The sequence below is a fragment of the Leptodactylus fuscus genome, chromosome 2 (genome assembly GCF_031893055.1).
Source record: "Leptodactylus fuscus isolate aLepFus1 chromosome 2, aLepFus1.hap2, whole genome shotgun sequence".
Lineage (NCBI taxonomy): Eukaryota > Metazoa > Chordata > Amphibia > Anura > Leptodactylidae > Leptodactylus > Leptodactylus fuscus.
Genome location: NC_134266.1, coordinates 213,015,823 through 213,039,561, shown reverse-complemented (window position 1 = coordinate 213,039,561; position 23,739 = coordinate 213,015,823). Strand labels below are relative to the sequence as shown.

The 23,739-nt window shown below is 43.1% G+C and overlaps 2 protein-coding genes across 3 annotated transcripts in view; one reads left to right on the top strand and one right to left on the bottom strand.

Annotated features, from left to right (window-relative positions):
- TPT1 (tumor protein, translationally-controlled 1) overlaps nucleotides 1-23,739 on the top strand; it is a 279,090-nt gene that overhangs the window by 57,873 nt on the left and 197,478 nt on the right. The window lies entirely within an intron of this gene.
- Nucleotides 1-23,739, bottom strand: part of GTF2F2 (general transcription factor IIF subunit 2) — a 131,606-nt gene that overhangs the window by 7,359 nt on the left and 100,508 nt on the right. For both annotated transcript variants that reach the window (XM_075265478.1, XM_075265479.1), the window contains one exon: nucleotides 14,940-15,083. In XM_075265478.1, coding sequence (XP_075121579.1) covers nucleotides 14,940-15,083 — 144 coding nt within the window. The remainder of the gene's footprint in view (nucleotides 1-14,939; nucleotides 15,084-23,739) is intronic.

The window sequence follows — 23,739 nt, the reverse complement described above, 5'->3', positions numbered from 1 at the left end:
AGCCGAGCATATATCTGACATCTCTAAAGCTACTTTGACTAATGTATCAGGTGCATCTAAACATTTCTCCCAAGAACATCAGGGATCCTTGCAAACATTTCAATTCTGGGCAATAGAGCAAGTGGAGAAACCTCCCAGAGGAGGTGATTGGCAGAGAAAGTTAAGAAAGAGAGAATTTTATTGGATTCTAGAATTAGGTACAAGATTCCCGATGGGTTTAAATTACAGAACGGATTTGTCATATTTTTATTGACTTTGGTCTCGGCTCTATTAAAAAGCATACAAGGGTAAACTAAGTACGAAGTATCTATAATAAAAATATCAAGTAGCACGGAGTGGAGCTAGATATAGTCCGCAATAGGGCAAATATTTGTTTCTATATTCGGATATTCATTTGGTTAATGAGTAACATCATTTAGTAATATACAGATTGACATGAACACTAATTTTCTCCGTACAAAATCATCTCAGTAAAACTTCACGATAGCCTTTTAGCTGAGTGAAAGGCAATACTTACCAGTAGGAAATATAGGTTTAGCCATTCCGGTCCAGTAGAAATATTCCTTCTATCCATAGTACGTACAAAATGATATTACTTGATATAAGTTCTCATATGTGATATCACATGACATGAGTAGTTACTGTGGTAACAAGAATCATGTGACCGGATAACATGTGATTCACGCAGTACGTACTAATGCATTAGGAGTGAAGGAATGGAGAATGTGAGTAGAAAATATGCGTACTAACTCCGTAACAGGTAGGGTATAAGGTTAAAGACCAGATAATTCGTACACTAGTAGATTACGGGAAAAATAAAACTCCGAGAATAGAATTTAGTGAGCATAATTAAATTGAGGGATACATAATGGAAATAACTGTTTAGGACAAATAAATGAGACTGGTATATGAGATCAATAGAACATGTTTTTAATTTCAACACATTTTTGGTATTTTATAATTTATATCTGTGTATGGTTTATATTTTGTATGTCTTGTGTGTGGGTTAAATGTATGTACATGCATTCATGTTTAGATATGGACTGAGTGTGGGTTTGGGCCAGAATACGCCTGTGTCCAATTACAGCTAATTAACACTCAGTTAGGGAAGGTATAAATCATCTCCTTCTCACACTCAGTCTCCACTTCGCCATGAGGAAGGGGCTTGGACCCTGAAACGCGTAGGCGGTTAAGCATCGTGTGTCTATTGTCCTATGTAATCCGAACACGTTTTTTCATGTAAGTGCTGTGTCATTTTTTCATAATTATTGTCACTGGTTTACTGTCAAAGCAAAGGAATTACTCCCTTTTTTTTTTAAATGGACTAATAAAACATAATGTTTTAATCTAATGCAAAACTGGTTGCTGGATTACTTTTGGATTTTTTCTTGAAATAAGTATTCCCAGTTTTAAAAAGGATTCAAACATATACATACATATCAATTTATCTATCTATTGATTGATCTACTCGATCGATCTATCCATCAGTCAATCAACCTATCCTTCGGTCTATGCATACATAAGGCAAACATACATGTGTGTGCTGTGTTTGCATGGATTTCCATCCCATATTCCAAAAAAGACATACTGAAAGGGAAAAATGTACATTGTGAGCTCTATGTGGGGCTCACAATCTACATAAAAAAATAAATAATAATAATAATAATAAATAATAATATACACACACACAAACACACACATGCGTGTGTGTATACACACACACCCAACAACAACAACACGTAGATGTGTATAACAAATATCACTATATAATAAGGCCCCGCTCATACGGGGCGGGGATGGCAGCTTTTGGTCCTGATTCTGACGCAGGAAGCCACGTCAGAATATGGCCAAAATCCGCCTGCTACGACTTCTGACAGTCGCAGCACTCCGGTCCAGCGAAGGCCCAAATGAATGGGGTAGTCCGGAGCGTGCTGCCGCGAGGCGGACGCTGGGGCCGAATCAGCCGCGGAATCTGCTTGGAAAAAGGGCAGCTCGTTTCTTTTTTCCCCTAGGAAAAAAGAACGCTAGCAGTCTACATAGACCATCATTGTGAGGGGGCGGATTATGACGTGGATTCGGCGCCAAAATCCACCCCCTCCTGCCCTGTGTGAACAGGGCCTAACTGGTGGTGATCATAGTGTATGAATAGATAGAGGGACGCTGTAGTTAAAGGGGTTCTGCAGGGAGGCTTGCTATGCTTCCTTCTCCTGGGTTGGATTTTGGATATAGCACAGGATGATTCTGATCCCAGATCACATAATAGAAATCAGAACCGGACTCACAAGTCGTTCTGACTCTATTGGGGCTGGAGTTACTATTATAATGTTGTACTCAGTTAGCCACCATAGTACAGGTCACTAGCACTGAGCACAGGCGGCAGGAGATTTAGCAGTTTGGGGGCGAAGCACAGGTTATGATCACGTAATCCTGGTCTGGAAACCCATTGTTTGTCTGCAATAGAACCTGGGGGAAGTAAGTCTTGAAAGCCTCCCTGGAGATTCCCTTTAAGGCATATGTCCAGTTGTGTAACTGACTTTATTCCTGGTCCTGGTTTTGTTTTTTAATTTCAAGATAATATAATAACCTATCTTCCCAATGGCGGCATCCAAGGCGGAGCTCTAGGTGTCCCCCGCAGGGAGGTGTCCATATACACAAGTCACCACTGCAGCCAATCAAATCTCAGCAGTATACAGCAGGAGATAGCTGAGGCCATGTAAACATCTACTGTATACTGCTGATGTCCATGATTGGCTGCAGTGGTGACTTGTGTATATGGACACCGCCTTCTGAAGCGACACAAAAATGCCTGTATGGAAGACCAGAACTGAGTGCAAGAAGTGGCCGCAGAGACAAAACGTTTCATTTTAGCTAGTTCCAAGCATCTGTAGGGGGAAAAAAAGAAAAAGGTGGAAAACCCCTTTAGGCCGGGGCCCCACGTGGCATAAACACTACGGCGTATACTAGCGAATCCCAACCACACATTGCAGAAAAATACGTGCAATGAGTATGCTGTGATTTCCAAAACGTTTTGGAAATCGCAGCATGTCAATTATATACACAACGAAAGACTGGCGGTTTCCCTATAGGTATAATGGAAGGAGAAAGTCCACAGAGGAAACCTCCGCGAAATATCAGTGAATAGCACTGAGGAAAAAAAACGCAATGCGTTGCCGGCACAGTCTTTCCCGCAGTGCTTTTTTTTTTTCTTCTTCTCCTTTTCTTTCTGTAGCCCGCTACCTGGGGCCTTAGCCTTAACATTCTTTTGCTAAGTGGGTTCCTGACAACAGGCTTGCTGACGATTTCCAATAACAACCAGCAGAATTGCGAATACAACTCTAGACTATAAATACATGAGGTGTTCCTCATCAACTGCATGCAGACCCATTGATTTTAATAGTACTTCTGTGAAAAAAAAAAACCAAAAATCTATTTGCTATGTGCTCTCTTTTGGTCGGTTTTGAGATTTACAAATGCCCATTACAGTCAATGAGTCAGTTAAAAATCCTGGACCACACATGAAGTCATCTGTGTAGTGTCCATTTTACAGACTCAGACACTGAAAAGTATACAATTAAAAACAAACAGTTGATCCATTTTTTGAGAGACGTGAAAACCGGATCAACTACAGAGTCACAAAATGAGTAGGATGGTGTGCGGTCTGTGATTAACATGGACGTCACGTGTTGAGGGTGAATGTGTGAATAAAACCAAGTCTAGAGCACCTAAATCCGGCAGAGTCACCTGTTGGCACCAGCACCTGTTACAAGGCACCTAATACGGACTATGCAGCAAACACAATATTTCTGTCTTACGTAACATAATGCAAATCATTCTCTTCTGACGCATATTTGGGATTTCGGAAGCCACATTACTTGATGCTGTAACATCTTTCGTAGGCATAGAAATTCTCATTAAAAATGTTGTACGGCTCTTGCATATGACAGCGAGTATCCAGGGGCAAGCAATCTAACATTTATAGAAAGGAAATCTTAAGTAGCAGTATCCACCCCGAACCTTTATGAGTCAGACTAATTGTTATCAGGAATATCCAGAGAAACCATTCACACACGGCAATACTGGCAGACAAAAGGCTGACTGGACAGACTCGGCATTGTCTTCTGGTTTCTACAGATGTGATGTATAGGCATCAGAGCCAGGAGAAGGGATTTCTTAACATTAAAAAATGCTTCACACAGGTACAATACATGTATATCAGCAGTGGACAATGTTCCAAGGCCACTCACAAGTCCGCCACGTTGATCCTATTACAATGGTAGAATTGCCTTTCTAGTGGGGCAAAACCCAGCAACATAAAGAGGGACTGATTTTAAAGAATTCCTCTGGGGCGCCTCTCTTCTATGAGATACCTTAGACTTCCACCTCTAAATAGAGACATGTTTGGCCATAATGGGGCCCCTGAGATCTGGGGGCCATGCAGCACTGGTGGCATTATGGCTTCTTTTTCTTGCTCTTTTTAATTGGCGGCTACCTATTGGATCACTCCAACAAGTAGCAGGCACTAGTTCAATCACACATCTCCTGTTTAGGTCCACTCCATTTAGGCCTCCAGGGGGCACCACACACTAGGTCAGCGCCTGTAACATGTGGGGTCAAAAAAGGAAGCATTATACTGTGTAAAAGGAGGCATTGTACTGTGTGGGGGACAGTTAATGGGGCAATATACTATGTGGGTGCTAATAATGGGGGGATTTTATACCCTGCAAATGGGTTGGCAGTTCTGGTAAAGAGGGTGCGTACCCAATGTTGACTGGGGGCCCCCAGGCATAAAAAGGATCTCAGACTTTACATATCTTACCACCATATTCGCAATACATCCAACCTGACTCCTATTAAATACAATTGTTGTGTATATGTATCAGAGATGGGTAACCTAGACCTCTGTGCACTCTGTGAATATATATATATATATATATATATATATATATATATATATATATATATATATATATATATATATATATATCTCAATCATATAAATAAAGGGTATACAAGTCATAACTTCTTGATACGTTACATAATAATGAATAAGATCCCCAATACTATGGAATATAAAGCGGTCATGAATATTATATTCGGCACAGAGCAGGTTGCTATTAATCTTATGTGGGGCAAATATGAACACGACCAAGACACTTCACATGTGAACAGGTATGTGTGCAAAGAAATGACTCAATATGCAGACATCTCATCAATCCGCTAAAGATTCCTGTTGCTATGGTAATAGTCACACGGAACAATACCGATAATGGATCATTAGCAAGTAGCAATATGTAGATCTGCCATCTGAAAGGCTTATTACAGCCCTCCATAGGTCCGGTCTACCTGTGTATGTAGACGTATACACGTCCTGTAGCCCTTGTACAACGTTATCTAACATTTCATACGGAGATTTCCATAGGAACAGTGTGTGCGTTTCCATGGCTCTTTCAGGCGTCTTAGACGTTGTGATATGTGCAGATGACTAGTCTAATAAACCTGAAGTCTGTAACCAAGCGGATACAGAACTGGTACACGCTAGCAATCCTATATATACACGTGTATACATATAGAGATAAGAGTCTGTGCCACCTACTGTATATTGATACACAGAGTTTATTCCTCAAAGTATTACGCTATAAATGAGGGGACATGGACTAGGACAAGACACTGGCCAGCACAGAATGAACCAATGAAAGATGGGGGATGGGGTTTAGGCGAATGACAAGCTTTTTGATGAGGCATTAAAGAGAAAGTCACTTAATCTGCGCCATATGCAATACACCTTCTGACGTGGATTGTAAACTTTTTCTACACTATATGTAAATTAAGTGTCAGGAGTCCAGTGAGCGTTTCCTCTTTCAGAGGAGTCCAGCACATGTATGAGCGGCCATAGCCACTCCATCTTTCTGCAGCTTGTGATCCATTATAGGCCGGGACAAACCAGGACATGGACACGAGCAGGACATGCACCACGGGACATTACGTGAGATTTTATTACTCTACATAATGCTGTTCCCTGTTTTCAAGGACTTCCTATCAGGCCTGAGAGATTCCTTATTTCTGCAGCCGTTTTATTTTTTTTCACTGTGCAGACAAAAATATTAAAATGTTTTCTGTTGAATGTGAACGGGGTTGTGGAAAGGATGTGAATGGTCCCCAAATTCTGCATCAAACTGTGTCTACATAGCCTGATACTTCTCTTTTGTATCCACTCCTGTGGTTGATAAACTGGATAAGGTCTCCATGTGTAATTCCAGCCTATTAATATATATCCATGGTTTTAACCCAAGTAGGTTTGCCTCCATTCACAGTCAAAATTAATCCTTGTGCCAGTCATAAAATCTAGCACAGAAAGAGTTAATTATCCAACACGTAGAAGCCGCTTATCAGCTTCACTAAAAGATACTTCACCTCTCAACCGTAATTGCACAGAAAACAGGTCTAAAAATATTTCAAGGATGAAGCTGCATTATCCAGTGCCAGAAGACGACAAACACCGTCTCCGCACAACCAATTACTCCCAATCTGCTTTGTTCACAATAACCCAATACATTTCTATGGAAGCCAAATGAATTCTGGTCACTCCTGCAGGCACAGACGCCATCCCGCTTTCCCAGAAACTAGATACGATTAGAGTTGTTAAAGATAGTCGCATTCAGGCTAGGAAACACATTCTGAATGTCGGCCGTGTTGCCTTGCCCGACCTTGGCTCTGCTGAATGGAATGCTTTCTGGCCTGAGCATGGCCGTCTGTTGCTGACCTTACAAGAACCATGGTCATAGTGGTTGTAGGACTGTGTAAGTTCATGTGCCCCATTTACATGGTATGCCCTTACACTACAGGCAGAGCTGGTATAACGTGCTCATAAATTAGTAGTAAAAGGACAAATTAATTTTTTTATTTTTAAAGTCCATAAGGATGGATGAAAACAGAGGTCCTCCCATCTGCACCTTCATTCTATCAATGTTTCAAGTCCGTTATTCTGATCCTATGACATATCTTAACAAAAGAAAATAATATGCCCCGTGACCTTTACACCTTCCTTTTCTTATTACCCAATATGTTGTAAAAAGCAACATACACTATACACAGTTATGATACAGAATGATAAATGTAATCCTATTGTACATCAACAACGGCTGAACTGTATGTCACGATAAATTCTATAGCAGTTTTATGAAACTCGCAAGCTTTTGACAGAGGCATGAAAAAATAAATAAATCTGGTTTCAGGGAGGGCGGGGGGATTTATTCCTCTGTTATTACAAAAAGGGACACTGTATTACATAACAGGCTGAGAAAAGGCATTGGGGAATGGTTGATGGAGAGTCCCTAGAGCCATCAAATCCAGCATTCTGTGAGGATCTGCAGCAGAGGAAAAACAAGAGGATCTGCAAAGTGAATACAAATCAAATGACTGCGAGTAATATATGCCAAGCGCATGTTTAGAGGTGACAGAAAGGGCTGAAATCAAGATAAAACTCTCTGCTAAATACAGAAAACAAATCCTATCGGAGGTTAAAGACGGTATCTAGGACATTCATACCTTCCTAAGTGGTGAATAATAGAAGCTTGTGGTGTGCACTATTACTACACATCCTAGTGCTGTACAAGTAACTGGAAGCATGGCTTCCCGAGACAGTCACGTCTTATATTTGGGGCTTTATTAGGGTTAGGCAATTAAAAAGAATAAACCGACCGTCAATTCAATTAATTAAATGTCATTTGGTGCACGTCAGTTATTTCGGTTGTTATTATTCGCGAGGTTTTATCTGGAGTTTTGTTTGGACTGAAGATTTTGGAACCAGAAATGCTATTATACTCTCCTCAGACCCCAGAGTATGTGAGCGGAGGCTCATGAGAGGTGAACAAACAAAAACCAGTTACTCACCTCCCCTGGGTTCTGGTGCAGGTCCCAGGCCTTCTGAATGATGTCAATGATGAGGCCAGAAGAGGATGAGGACCTGTGCTGGAGCCCAGGGGAGGTGAGTAACATTCAAATCAAATCAAAAAAGCTTTATTGGCACGTCCGAATAGATATTTGGCATTACCAAAGCTAGTAAAGTGGGGGGGTGGGGGGTGGTTTGGGGTATAACAGTCTGTGGAGTCTCATCTTCCTCTTCGTTGGTGACCGTTATATGAGGAGGTGGGGTGGGGCGGGGCGGTTGGTTTGGGGTATAACAGTCCGTGGAGTCTCATCTTCCTCTTCGTTGTTATTTTTATTGTATTTATTTAAAGTTTTCTCACATCTCATGGGCCTCCATTCTGAAGAGACCCCAGAATATAACAGCAGTTTCGATTGAGACGTGGTCGGTCTGAACAAAACTGCTGAGCGCACCTCTTCAGACCAATCTCACGGACACTGATGCAGGTAAAAACAAGGATTATAAATTATAATGGGGCGAATGTGCAATTACTTACTGCTGGGCTATAATCCATTTTGCCCTTATTATAATTTGCCCTGGGGGTGTGACTTTTAAAAAGGAGACATGGCCTAAAATAATCATCATTAATCGTAATGATGCTGAGAGTGTGACCTCTGTCCCGACACAAGCACGATGATGTAAGCCATCAGCGCCTGCAGTCAGAAGAAGGAGGACACTTGGCTGCTCTTCATGGCACTGCAGCTAAGTAGACTATATGTGTGTATGAGGGAATTGGGGGGGGGGGCTACTATGGAGCATATAATACTGTGTGTGGGAGTGGTGGAGTACTGTGAAGCATATAATACTGTCTGGGGGCTCAAAGTGGAGAATATAATACTGTGGGGGGGGGTGTACTGTGGAGCAGCATATAATACTGTGGGGGGCTACTGTGGAGAATATAATACTGGGGGGGGGTCGTATTGTGGGACAAATATTATACTGTGGGGGGACTAAAAGTGGTGCATATAATAATGTGGGGGGGCATAGTGTGGAGCATATACTACTGTCTGGGGGCTCAAAGTGGAGAATATAATATTGTCTGGGGCCACTATGGGACAGATTGTACTTTGTGGGGCCCCTTTGCTATTTATGTCACAAAGTATCTGTTTTACAGCAGACGTGATATTAGTACTGGCTAGAACACCACTGCACGGTCGCTATAAAACAGATCCTGTGCGATGTAAATAGTAAACATTCATTGTTCAAAAGTACCAAATGCAGAGCGCTTTACATTTCAGTACAGAAGTTGTTTGTAGTATTGAAAACTCAGTAAAAAACCATTTACACAACTGTATTTTGTGGGTCCGTAATTGTCTGCAATTGTGGATACATATAGTATTAAGGTTAAATTGCCATGTTGGCACTTTGCGATAATTTCGTGGGTTTTGGTTTGCAGTTTGGGCACTCGGTCTCTAAAATGTTTTCAAATCACTGCCATAGGGCATTAAATGGTGTCACAAGATGATTCTTGGAATGTCTATGACACGTTGTACAGATCTCACACAAAGAATATCAATGTGCATCAGAGAAAAGATGCAGGCATGGAGCAGTCAGTTGAATGCTGGATGGAAAACCCTATGCATGCTATAGCGGTTGTGATTAAAGTTTATCATTTGCTATTCCAGTTATTTCAATGGTTTCTGCCTTTTCAATAAGTCTTCCTTTTAAATTGTTACTCTAACATTGAAGGGGTTGTCCGCTTTAAACCAATCCCTATTTGAATGGGCCAGTGAAAATAAGATAATGGGACTATTGGTGACCAGCGGTAATGTGTCTGGGGATTTGGCAGCAAGTGTTCAACCCTTTCTGGCCGCAGGTTTTTTTTTGTTTTTTTTGTTTTTTTTAGATTTTTATGCTTTGCCTTCCTCCCTCCATAACTTTTCAGGTCAAAAGAGCCGTATGAGGCTTTTTATTATTAGTGGTACCATTTAATGCCCATAACTGCATCCATAGACTCATAAGGCTGCATAAACCTATAGATAAAGAGACAATCTGTAAATAAAGTATATTATAATATTTAATGACACAATCAAAAAATTGTTCAAAAGATTATCTCCGCTTACAGCTTTCATTTCATGGGAGTCATGCCGGCTGTTCGTTATTTATGTGCCTTCTGTGCAGTGTTAGACCTCACTATTCAGAGATTTTAGTCCTATCACTATTACTGTATTTTTACCTATACATATTGCAAATAATAAGCATTTGTGTATCAGCACAAACCTCTCTAAATGCAGATCAGGCAGTGCAGAACCACCTCTAATTGTATGTACTATTATATAGTGCAGAGCGTGTATGTATATAGATGTATAGGTTTAGAGCACTTATCACTACACATTCATGTGCATGTGAAAACATAAATTGAATAGGAGCATATGTTTAGCAAAGCGAGAATGATCCTTGATGAAAGAGCCCTCAGCTTACCAAGTCTTACATTTCTGGTGAAAGCTAGCATGCTTGTTATTTTTTCTTCTTCCTTGTTTTTTTTTCTACTCGGGGATTTCTGAAAATTGCCTGTAAATCCTAGACTTTCATGCTTCCTTGGAAACGGCACAACCTATTGTTGTGTGTGACAGTGCCACATAATAGAGCAGTTTCTGAAAACAGTGGAAGATTTCTGCAATTTAGGGTTCCCATTTCTTGCCCAACTCTCTGCTAGGGGTGCAGAGCAAAGGGGAAATATGGTTCAGCAGAATCTGGAAATAGCTGAAAGCAACTGAAACGGGCACTTCAGGACAGAAAGGGGTCGCACAGGGATAGAAAAGACATGGCTGCTTTCTCTTAGAGATGGTGCTACACCTGTCCATAGGCTATGTTTGGTATTACAGCCCAGTAACATTGACGTTAATGGGAATAAACTGCAATATCAAGCTCCACTGAGAAAAGCATACATGATGCAGTGTGTAGCAGGAGCTCAGCCATATCCTCAGGCCTTCTCTTTACTCTTTAGTGCCCGGCTGTAAGAGATCTGACTGCAGCAGGAGCCCTCTAGATATTTACCAGATAAAATCAGCAGATTAAGCCAAAGCCCAAAAAACAAGTATTCGGACAGAATTTTTTTTTTTCCCGTTGCAACATTCACGATACAGGACGACATCATTCCCCCTAATTTTGAACATGCAATCCCTTAAACTGTAGTATTGTTGTCAATAATAAAAATCACTATGTTACCATTAAGCCCTGCCATAGACAGCACTTTCTTCCCGGCCTGGGAGCCTCCCACAATGCTCCCAACTCCAAAAGCAACTTGACAGCTCCCACAAATCCTTCTTTAGTTGCCACAGGGAGACTCTTCGCTCAGTATAACCTCAGGTTCTGTGGTCATTATACACATGGTATCTGAGAATATTCTATGATAAGAGATTACTCTGCAGGCAGATCTGTGCGGTGTAAAACAGCTCCTTAGTACACGCCATGTTTAAAAGACCAGTTATCTGCAAAGCAGACACACGATAAATTTTTTTTTTTTTTTTTTTTTTTTTTAAAAAGTGGATTTTAGGGCAAGCTGTGGATTAACAAATGTGTATTGTGTCCTACACATAGCAAATTGTTGCAAATCGCAAAATAATATCCACATGTAACAAATGCAGATTTTACTGTGCATGTTATATGAAAAGATCTGCTAAGACTGTACCAACCAAATCTTTGTACATTTTTGTTTTGCTTTCTAAGAAAGCTTGCAAGGTTGGACTTGATGGACTGATGTCTTCATCCAACCTCATCTACTATGTAACTATGCATTCAGAGTATGTGGCTGCAGACAATATAGAAAATACACAACTCTTTAACAGTCCTCATCTCAACAACGAAACGCAGTCTTCCATCCCAACCTGACAACTTCTGCCCCGGATCTGCAATTGTACGAGAGTCTTCAGATATATAGCCAGTGCACTTCAAAGCTCTGCTCAGACTTGCTACTACATTTTGCCTTCCTTAATATTTGGAGTTCATTATTTCTATGAACATGGAAAAATTCAGTAAAAAGAAGTAGCTCAGCTCAAGGCTGTTTTTCCACAAATGAGCCTAAGAAAAATACTGCAGCACAAGAAACTTGACCTTTTCATTTGTATGTGTTTTCCTGTGTCCCTGAGTAATTCCTTTCAAACAGCGGATCCTTACCTAAAAGTACACGTCTTATCTTACAGACTCTCTATGGGCTTTCATTGCCAGTCACTTCACAATACTGGCAGCTTGCCCAGGCCTTCTTAATAAAACCGCTTATGTAGTCCTTAACTGTTATAGAAATTAACCAAATTATTAAACTTAAAAGACTGACAGTCTACAAAACACCAACATGGTCAGGAAGAGTCTAAAAGCTAACAAAATAGAAGAATACACAAAAGCGGAAGTCACAGACATAAGCTATGGCACACATTTCTATTAGATGGTTGCCTGAGGAAATCTACTTATTAGACCATATTCTGGAAATTCCCTATTAACTTTATAGGGCAACTAAATCCAGCACTAGAACACAACATATTACTCCCTATTATCAATACAATGAGGTTCAGAAAAGATTCGACATGTTCTATACGAAGATTGCCAACAGGAAGCCCAGAAAACCGGTTTCCTCAATGATTCCTCATTCCCAACTCCGCTTCTAAGAACATGTACCAGATTCAGGGACCTGTTGAGCCCTTAGGAGGTTTCTTTTGCATACCTGACTATATTTTGTAATAGTTAGCATCTCCGCAGTTCAAGGTCGCCACAGGACCTGAACAACGGAGAGCTGGACCACTAAAACAGCGGTTACACGCACACACCAGCAGACCCCGTTAACTATATTGGAGTCTGACGGTTTCAAAACTGATCATGGAAGGAAGTGTCCTTTTTTGTTAAAAATTTTTTTTTAAAAAAGGGAGTAGATTTAAAATAGGCCCCAAGTGGCACAAGGCACGCTTGAATTATCAAAAGGCTCCGGCCTCTTAATAAATAAGGCGCACGCTTGAGCACCACAATGGAAGTCTACGCTAGCCAAGAACTGCCATAGAGTTCCTGTATAATTTACACTAGACATTGGCTTACGTTATAATTATATAATGTATAGATAATATATACGCCTTGGCATGAATTCACAGAGCGGGAGATGTGATGCATCTTTGCAAAGATGAGCCAAATTATAACTGATTTATGGCAGTAAACTGGCTTAGATGTGCTGATAAATGTCCCCCTACGGTGTGTAAAACCACCTGAAGTCTCTCTCAGCTGTCTATTCTGTGCTTGTCAGACATCTTATGATTCAGAGGCTTGTCTATTACAGACATCTGTAGCCTCTGTGTGCTGCCTCTGCATTGTACCTGACATTTAGAAAGGAAAGCATTCTGCTTATAAATAGGATACTGTCACATTGTCTTTCAGGTGTAAGGTTTACTCACAGGTTATTCATCTGCCTTACGTCTCAATCACAGGATTACCAACATAATGTAAATCGCTCCTCTCCAGAACTGGAGCAATGAAAATATTCTCTACAAATCCATTTCTATCAGAACAATGGGAGACTGGAATATGTTGGACACTGATGCTAGAGGCTAGCTGAAGACTCAGAGTAAGGATTTCTGAGAGTCACCCATTGTAAACTCTTCATATGTTTTAAAGAGAGTCCGTCAATAGGGATGAGTGAAGTCAAGAAAACAGACTGCTAGATACATTAGGATCACCTGAATGTACTGCTGTTTTCACTTTCCAATTCAGTCTTTCATTGCAAAGTTACCTTTATAAAAGGGATTCTGCAAATCAGCAACCGGGAGCACAGAATAAGTCTCTGGTGCTGCAGACTGTTCTTGTCAGACCGTTGCTCATGGGAGAATTACAGGGGCAGGCAGAGATGCTGAAGTCTAACATGGCCCCATATTCTTGTAGTGGTGCTGAGATTTGCAATCCCAGTCATTTTCAGGTGTAGTATAACAATTGGCTCATGTGCATTACATCCACACATGTTCTCCAGCAGCCAATCAAAATGCAGTGGAGGGAGCAGTCTGGAGTGCCACAGATGTCCTTGGTGCTCCAGGCTACTCGTATGCAGCGGAGGACCATGTTAGAAGTGGAAATCACTAGTACATTCAGAGGACCCCAATTTATCCAGCAGTGTGTGAACTTGCATTTCCTCCCTTTAAAGAAGGAACATTACTATTTTTTTATTTTATTTTTTAAATACTCAGCATGTAACATGCCTGATAAATTAGCCGCGACCATACACATAAAATAATGACCGGCCCCAATGCAATCATTTGTGAGATCTTTTGTATAAATTAGCCCACCAGCAACATTATGGTTTAAAATTGCTGCCAAGCATTTTTACCAGGTTTACACACTTTCTTCACCTTGTCCAACAACAGAGCATGGTTTAGTGCTAGCTGTGGCACAAGGTGCTAGGTTGTGGCACAAAATATGCCAAAATTCTAAGTCATCTAATATACAAGTATAAGCTTAGAGGAGACAGTTGAATAAAGTCAGTGATGTGCTGACCATATGGACATGTGCCTGACACGATCATTGTAGTTGGGAATTCTACGGACATCACCAAACGCAAAGATGACAAAAGCGATGTTTTATGATCCCTGGCAGAGGACACCCACTGCTCATAGCCTTTATCCTCGGGTACAAGGGACATAGCATTTCTTTATGTTTTTATATTCAGGAATTCAGTATATTGCTGGTCTATAGAAATATTCTACTGCAGACGTGTCTTTCTCAGAAGTGAATACATGTATAAATTTCCCCAATGGAATTATTAGAGCAAAGCCAAACAACTATTAAAAAGGCAATAGACTGTGACTAAAAATATTCTGAAATGATTGCTCCTCATGCCAAATGTGTGTTCGGGGAATCCTGAGCATCTGTATGTACAACATAATTCACACTTTATTTTACAATATACTTACATGACACTTAAAACACAAAGAGGTTGCGAAACATAAAGGTGTGATCATAATAACGCCATAGGAAGAAACAGAAGTTTAAGCGGCTAATGAACAACTGTCTCCCGCCCCCACTTCTGTCCTTTATCTTTGGTACTTACCACAGGCTGTTTTGTAATGTCTACTAGATCTTTAATGTTGTAATACTGGTGCTTTTCAAAAGCAGAAAACAGCATGTCCAAAACCTGCTGCTTGTCCGCACGTGCACGCTTTCCATCGTCTTTCTTCTTCTTCTCGTATTCAATCTGCAAAAAGATTACGGTAAAAAAAAATATATGTAAACATTAATAAATATATAAACATACTAATACATAAAATTGCAAACAATAATAGGCTCACTGTGAAGATTTTAGGATGCATCCATGGAATTCTATCTGAAAGGAGCTCCAGAGTGTTAAAATTCACCACTGACAGTTTAATATACAGATATTTACTGGTGTTTTCTGCTTTTCATTAAAAGGATTCCTTGAATATAAGTGGACTGTGTTGCTGTTGGGTACCCTGAAAATAAACAGCTGCTGGAGAACCCAGTAAGTAAGGGCTGAATCCCCTACAGCGCCATCATGAGGAAGATGAGGCATTACATACTGTAGTACATTAAAAATATGTTTAACATAAAACCTTTAAAGGGGTTGTCCCATCACAAGGATCCTATCTATACTGCTTGTTAATGTGGATGTAAGACTTTTCCTAAATACATTGCTTCAGCAAAACTGCTTTGCTTGTCCACTATCTTACTTTATTCAATTCTTTGTGGCCACAGCCCTGACTTAGCTGCTCATGAGTCAAGTGATGTATCTGCTGCTCTCAGGGGGGCGGGAGGAGGGGCTGGAGCGAGCCTGTGTATCTAGCTATTCCTGTGTCTACACCACGTGACCTAGCTTCCTGTTAGCAGATAGAGGAGAGGAGCTGCTTTCATTTCTTCTGTTCTCCCAGTTATCAGGTTAGCTAAATACAATTGTGTTCATTATGGCAGAGACAGGCAGTCTCTGTATGTAACACAGAATGGAGTTGCTGCTGCCTGTACTTCATTGTCCAATATGGGTGGGCGGAGCTACATGCTAATTTGGAGGCAGAGCTAAACGGCAGGTTGCATGTGAAACCCCGCCCACCAAATGATGCAAGAAACCAGGAAGAAGATTTTACAGCAGTGAAGACTGGTGAGTATGCGACGTGGGAATACCCCTTTAATACCAAAGAAATATTGGTTTTAAAGATTCTAAATTGCTTATAAAGGTTTTAAAAAAACACTTACCGTATATACTCGAGTATAAGCCGAATTTTTCAGCCCAGTTTTTGTGCTGAAAAAGCCCCCCTTGGCTTATACTCGAGTCAGCAAAAAAAAAAAAATTATTTTTTTTTTTTTTTTTTTTTTTTTGGAGGGTGGGTCTATGACCAGCCACAATATTAATGTATATAATCTCCCATAAAATCGTGCAAAAAAAAAAAAAAAAAATTCTAAATTGCTCCTTTCCCTAGAATACATAGAAAAGTAAAAAATGACTGTGAAACACAAACATATTAGGTATCCCTGTGTCTGAAAGTGCCCGGTCTACTGAATATAGGGTATCTGCAGTGCTCCTGTTCCATCAGGAAGGGGTTAATAGGAGCACTGCAGATACCCTATGTTCAGCCAGGCTGAATTCCAAGTGGGGGAAAAAAAGGAAGGGAAGGGACAAACACAACCAAAACACCCCCTCCCCTTCCCCAGCACCTACTGCACCCAAAAACTCCGACCATTTTAATTTTTGAAATTTTCCAGTAGCTGCTGCATTTCCCCCCCTAGGCTTATACTCGAGTCAATAAGTTTTCCCAGTTTTTTGTGGTAAAATTAGGGGGGTCGGCTTATATTCGGGTCAGCTTATACTCGAGTATATACGGTATCTATAGTTAAAAAAGATCCTAAAAATCCTTCAGTTCTGACTATAAACCACTAAGGTAGGGTTCACACTACTGCTGGATTCTGTTATGAAGGTGTCCATTCAAAAGAAAACAAGATAAAAAACAAAACAAAAAACCTATCATAACGGCCTTCAGTTACTGTTATAAGTCAGTTGGCCATAGACGTCAATGTTAAAAAATTAATGGACACATGCTGTCGTTTTTTTTTTCCAAATGGACAGAAAAGTCCTGCATGTAGGATTTTTTTGTCTGCTGGGGAAAAAAAACAAACAAAAAAAAAAAAAAAAAAAAAAAAAAACAGACTTGGGAGTGAACGGACACAAATGAACACAAGATAAAACCCCATTGAAATGGATGGAAATTTCTGACAGTTCAGCTAGTGTCCAGTGCTAAAATCTTGTAATGGACAATAGCCATGGACACTGCTGAATGTCACCAATGGTAGCGTGAACACCCCCCAAGCCATATAAACCAAGACTTCCTGTTGTCTGGAGGAAAGGTCTTTGCAGCAGCTTCTCACTTGTGGACACATTGATGATCACAAATGTCCTGTATATGTAGATAGGACACAGAATCCACCAGTCACAGTAGACTATTTCATAGCTTATCTACTCCCCCCTCTACACAACCACCTCTCCAGAGGTTATTCAGCATACCTAGAAAACACTCCCTGTCAGTAGGCTTTGCTCCAGACCAGGCATGTCAAACATGTGGCCCGCATGTGGCCCTTTACAGGCATATATGCGGCCCGCACAAAAGTCTCAAACTTTGTCTCAAGTTTAGAGACAAAGTTTGAGACTTTTGTGCGGGCCGCAGATGTACAAAACTCATGCTGCTATGTGACGTGATGTGACGTCTACAACTGTTAGCGCGCGCGAGAGAGAGAGCAGGGGAGCGAGGACTCGGAGTCATCGGAGAAGGTAAGTTTAATGTGTGTACACATAGAGGTGGAACGTGAAACTGGGGGCAGATGAAGGAGGGGGACGGCATGACACTGGGGGCAGAGATGGAGAGGACATGAATCCGGGGGCAGAGATGGAGGGGACATGAATCCGGGGGCAGAGATGGAGGGGACATGAATCTGGGGGCAGAGATGGAGGGGACATGAATCTGGGGGCAGAGATGGAGGGGACATGAATCTGGGGGCAGAGATGGGGGGGTTTGAATCTGGGGGCAGAGATGGAGGGGACATTAATCTGGGGGCAGAGATGGGGGATATGAATCTGGGGGGGGCAGAGATGGGAGGGACATGAATCTGGGGCAGAGATGGAGGGGACATGAATCTGGAGGCAGAGATGTGGAGACATGAATCTGGGGGCAGAGATGGGAGGAACATGAATCTGGGGGCAGAGATGGGAGGAACATGAATCTGGGGGCCGAGATGGAGGGGACATGAATCTGGAGGCAGAGATGTGGAGACATGAATCTGGGGGCAGAGATGGGGGGATATGAATCTGGGGCAGAGATGGAGGGGACATGAAACTGGGGCAGAGATGGAGGGGGGACATGAAACTGGGGGCAGAGATGGAGGGGGGACATGAATCTGGGGCAGAGATGGAGGGGACATGAATCTGGAGGCAGAGATGAGGGGATATGAATCTGGGGCAGAGATGGAGGGGACATGAAACTGGGGCAGAGATGGAGGGGGGACATGAAACTGGGGGCAGAGATGGAGGGGGGACATGAAACTGGAGGCAGAGATGGAGGGAGGACATGACACTGGGGACAAAGATGGAGGGGGGACATGAAACTGGGGGCAGATGAAGTGTGTATATGTAAACAGATAATTTTCTTTTATGAAACTAATAAAATCTTCTCAGAGAACAAGGCTGACTGATCACCACTTATCATCTTTGATCAAAGTAGGCACTGCGTTGTCATTTCAGCCTGATATACCAACAATTGTTAGCACAAAGAGGTGTCAAGCCTCAGGACAAAACACTAAAAAAGATTGAAAAAAATGATAGCAAATAAATGTTTAGTTTTTAATTGCTGTATTTTTGTTAAATATATTAGTTGCTGTTGCATATTACTACTTCATATCTTGTTTTCATGACTGCTGTTAAAATACGTGTGTGACATTAGCTGCTGTGTGCGGCCCTCGCAACAACCTCGTTACTCATGTGGCCCTCGGGGTACCCCGAGTTTGACATGCCTGCTCCAGACCATTGTCATTATTACTATTTTAGCCAATATATAGACAAACATCGGCCATCACAAAACTCATTTCCACTGTCATGTGAATGTAGGTTTGGTGGAAAGAATTAGAATTACAAGATTTTTAGTTTTTGCTTAAAAAACAACGTGATTTAAACATTAGGCCACTTCATGGCAATACAATCTCTTTAACAAACCATCTGTGCAATTCACAAAAGGTACAGGCTTTCACATTGGAGAGAGCCAAGTTGTCATTCTCTGCTCTAGCTAGTTGAGCCCCCTTTATGAACGTAGAATGAACTGTAATAGGGTATTTTAAGGATGAATTTTCAAAAAAAAAAAAAGAAAAAAATTAGACAACTCCACTAACCTTGACAATTGCCAATACACCTTGTTATGTTGGTTATTATTAGAGATGAGCGAACACTAAAATGTTCGAGGTTCGAAATTCGATTCGAACAGCCGCTCACTGTTCGAGTGTTCGAATGGGTTTCGAACCCCATTATAGTCTATGGGGAACATAAACTCGTTAAGGGGGAAACCCAAATTCGTGTCTGGAGGGTCACCAAGTCCACTATGACACCCCAGGAAATGATACCAACACCCTGGAATGACACTGGGACAGCAGGGGAAGCATGTCTGGGGGCATAAAAGTCACTTTATTTCATGGAAATCCCTGTCAGTTTGCGATTTTCGCAAGCTAACTTTTCCCCATAGAAATGCATTGGCCAGTGCTGATTGGCCAGAGTACGGAACTCGACCAATCAGCGCTGGCTCTGCTGGAGGAGGCGGAGTCTAAGATAGCTCCACACCAGTCTCCATTCAGGTCCGACCTTAGACTCCGCCTCCTCCGGCAGAGCCAGCGCTGATTGGCCGAAGGCTGGCCAATGCATTCCTATGCGAATGCAGACTTAGCAGTGCTGAGTCAGTTTTGCTCAACTACACATCTGATGCACACTCGGCACTGCTACATCAGATGTAGCAATCTGATGTAGCAGAGCCGAGGGTGCACTAGAACCCCTGTGCAAACTCAGTTCACGCTAATAGAATGCATTGGCCAGCGCTGATTGGCCAATGCATTCTATTAGCCCGATGAAGTAGAGCTGAATGTGTGTGCTAAGCACACACATTCAGCACTGCTTCATCAAGCCAATACAATGCATTAGCCAGTGCTGATTGGCCAGAGTACGGAATTCGGCCAATCAGCGCTGGCCAATGCATTCTATTAGCCCGATGAAGTAGAGCTGAATGTGTGTGCTAAGCACACACATTCAGCACTGCTTCATCAAGCCAATACAATGCATTAGCCAGTGCTGATTGGCCAGAGTACGGAATTCGGCCAATCAGCGCTGGCTCTGCTGGAGGAGGCGGAGTCTAAGGTCGCTCCACACCAGTCTCCATTCAGGTCCGACCTTAGACTCCGCCTCCTCCGGCAGAGCCAGCGCTGATTGGCCGAAGGCTGGCCAATGCATTCCTATGCGAATGCAGACTTAGCAGTGCTGAGTCAGTTTTGCTCAACTACACATCTGATGCACACTCGGCACTGCTACATCAGATGTAGCAATCTGATGTAGCAGAGCCGAGGGTGCACTAGAACCCCTGTGCAAACTCAGTTCACGCTAATAGAATGCATTGGCCAGCGCTGATTGGCCAATGCATTCTATTAGCCCGATGAAGTAGAGCTGAATGTGTGTGCTAAGCACACACATTCAGCACTGCTTCATCAAGCCAATACAATGCATTAGCCAGTGCTGATTGGCCAGAGTACGGAATTCGGCCAATCAGCGCTGGCCAATGCATTCTATTAGCCCGATGAAGTAGAGCTGAATGTGTGTGCTAAGCACACACATTCAGCACTACTTCATCAAGCCAATACAATGCATTAGCCAGTGCTGATTGGCCAGAGTACGGAATTCGGCCAATCAGCGCTGGCTCTGCTGGAGGAGGCGGAGTCTAAGGTCGCTCCACACCAGTCTCCATTCAGGTCCGACCTTAGACTCCGCCTCCTCCGGCAGAGCCAGCGCTGATTGGCCGAAGGCTGGCCAATGCATTCCTATGCGAATGCAGACTTAGCAGTGCTGAGTCAGTTTTGCTCAACTACACATCTGATGCACACTCGGCACTGCTACATCAGATGTAGCAATCTGATGTAGCAGAGCCGAGGGTGCACTAGAACCCCTGTGCAAACTCAGTTCACGCTAATAGAATGCATTGGCCAGCGCTGATTGGCCAATGCATTCTATTAGCCCGATGAAGTAGAGCTGAATGTGTGTGCTAAGCACACACATTCAGCACTGCTTCATCAAGCCAATACAATGCATTAGCCAGTGCTGATTGGCCAGAGTACGGAATTCGGCCAATCAGCGCTGGCCAATGCATTCTATTAGCCCGATGAAGTAGAGCTGAATGTGTGTGCTAAGCACACACATTCAGCACTGCTTCATCAAGCCAATACAATGCATTAGCCAGTGCTGATTGGCCAGAGTACGGAATTCGGCCAATCAGCGCTGGCTCTGCTGGAGGAGGCGGAGTCTAAGGTCGCTCCACACCAGTCTCCATTCAGGTCCGACCTTAGACTCCGCCTCCTCCGGCAGAGCCAGCGCTGATTGGCCGAAGGCTGGCCAATGCATTCCTATGCGAATGCAGACTTAGCAGTGCTGAGTCAGTTTTGCTCAACTACACATCTGATGCACACTCGGCACTGCTACATCAGATGTAGCAATCTGATGTAGCAGAGCCGAGGGTGCACTAGAACCCCTGTGCAAACTCAGTTCACGCTAATAGAATGCATTGGCCAGCGCTGATTGGCCAATGCATTCTATTAGCCCGATGAAGTAGAGCTGAATGTGTGTGCTAAGCACACACATTCAGCACTGCTTCATCAAGCCAATACAATGCATTAGCCAGTGCTGATTGGCCAGAGTACGGAATTCGGCCAATCAGCGCTGGCCAATGCATTCTATTAGCCCGATGAAGTAGAGCTGAATGTGTGTGCTAAGCACACACATTCAGCTCTACTTCATCGGGCTAATAGAATGCATTGGCCAGCGCTGATTGGCCAGAGTACGGAACTCGACCAATCAGCGCTGGCTCTGCTGGAGGAGGCGGAGTCTAAGGTCGGACCTGAATGGAGACTGGTGTGGAGCGATCTTAGACTCCGCCTCCTCCAGCAGAGCCAGCGCTGATTGGCCGAATTCCGTACTCTGGCCAATCAGCACTGGCTAATGCATTGTATTGGCGTGATGAAGCAGTGCTGAATGTGTGTGCTTAGCACACACATTCAGCTCTACTTCATCGGGCTAATAGAATGCATTGGCCAGCGCTGATTGGCCGAATTCCGTACTCTGGCCAATCAGTGCTGGCCAATGCATTCTATTAGCTTGATGAAGCAGAGTGTGCACAAGGGTTCAAGCGCACCCTCGGCTCTGATGTAGGAGAGCCGAGGGTGCACTTGAACCCTTGTGCACCCTCAGCTCTGCTACATCAGAGCCGAGGGTGCGCTTGAACCCTTGTGCACACTCTGCTTCATCAAGCTAATAGAATGCATTGGCCAGCGCTGATTGGCCAATGTATTCTATTAGCCTGATGAAGTAGAGCTGAATGTGTGTGCTAAGCACACACATTCAGCTCTACTTCATCGGGCTAATAGAATGCATTGGCCAGCGCTGATTGGCCAGAGTACGGAACTCGACCAATCAGCGCTGGCTCTGCTGGAGGAGGCGGAGTCTAAGATCGCTCCACACCAGTCTCCATTCAGGTCCGACCTTAGACTCCGCCTCCTCCAGCAGAGCCAGCGCTGATTGGCCGAATTCCGTACTCTGGCCAATCAGCACTGGCTAATGCATTGTATTGGCTTGATGAAGCAGTGCTGAATGTGTGTGCTTAGCACACACATTCAGCTCTACTTCATCGGGCTAATAGAATGCATTGGCCAATCAGCGCTGGCCAATGCATTCTATTAGCGTGAACTGAGTTTGCACAGGGGTTCTAGTGCACCCTCGGCTCTGCTACATCAGATTGCTACATCTGATGTAGCAGTGCCGAGTGTGCATCAGATGTGTAGTTGAGCAAAACTGACTCAGCACTGCTAAGTATGCATTCGCATAGGAATGCATTGGCCAGCCTTCGGCCAATCAGCGCTGGCTCTGCCGGAGGAGGCGGAGTCTAAGGTCGGACCTGAATGGAGACTGGTGTGGAGCGACCTTAGACTCCGCCTCCTCCAGCAGAGCCAGCGCTGATTGGCCGAATTCCGTACTCTGGCCAATCAGCACTGGCTAATGCATTGTATTGGCTTGATGAAGCAGTGCTGAATGTGTGTGCTTAGCACACACATTCAGCTCTACTTCATCGGGCTAATAGAATGCATTGGCCAATCAGCGCTGGCCAATGCATTCTATTAGCGTGAACCGAGTTTGCACAGGGGTTCTAGTGCACCCTCGGCTCTGCTACATCAGATTGCTACATCTGATGTAGCAGTGCCGAGTGTGCATCAGATGTGTAGTTGAGCAAAACTGACTCAGCACTGCTAAGTCTCTGCATTCGCATAGGAATGCATTGGCCAGCCTTCGGCCAATCAGCGCTGGCTCTGCCGGAGGAGGCGGAGTCTAAGGTCGGACCTGAATGGAGACTGGTGTGGAGCGATCTTAGACTCCGCCTCCTCCAGCAGAGCCAGCGCTGATTGGTCGAGTTCCGTACTCTGGCCAATCAGCGCTGGCCAATGCATTCTATTAGCCCGATGAAGTAGAGCTGAATGTGTGTGCTTAGCACACACATTCAGCTCTACTTCATCAGGCTAATAGAATACATTGGCCAATCAGCGCTGGCCAATGCATTCTATTAGCT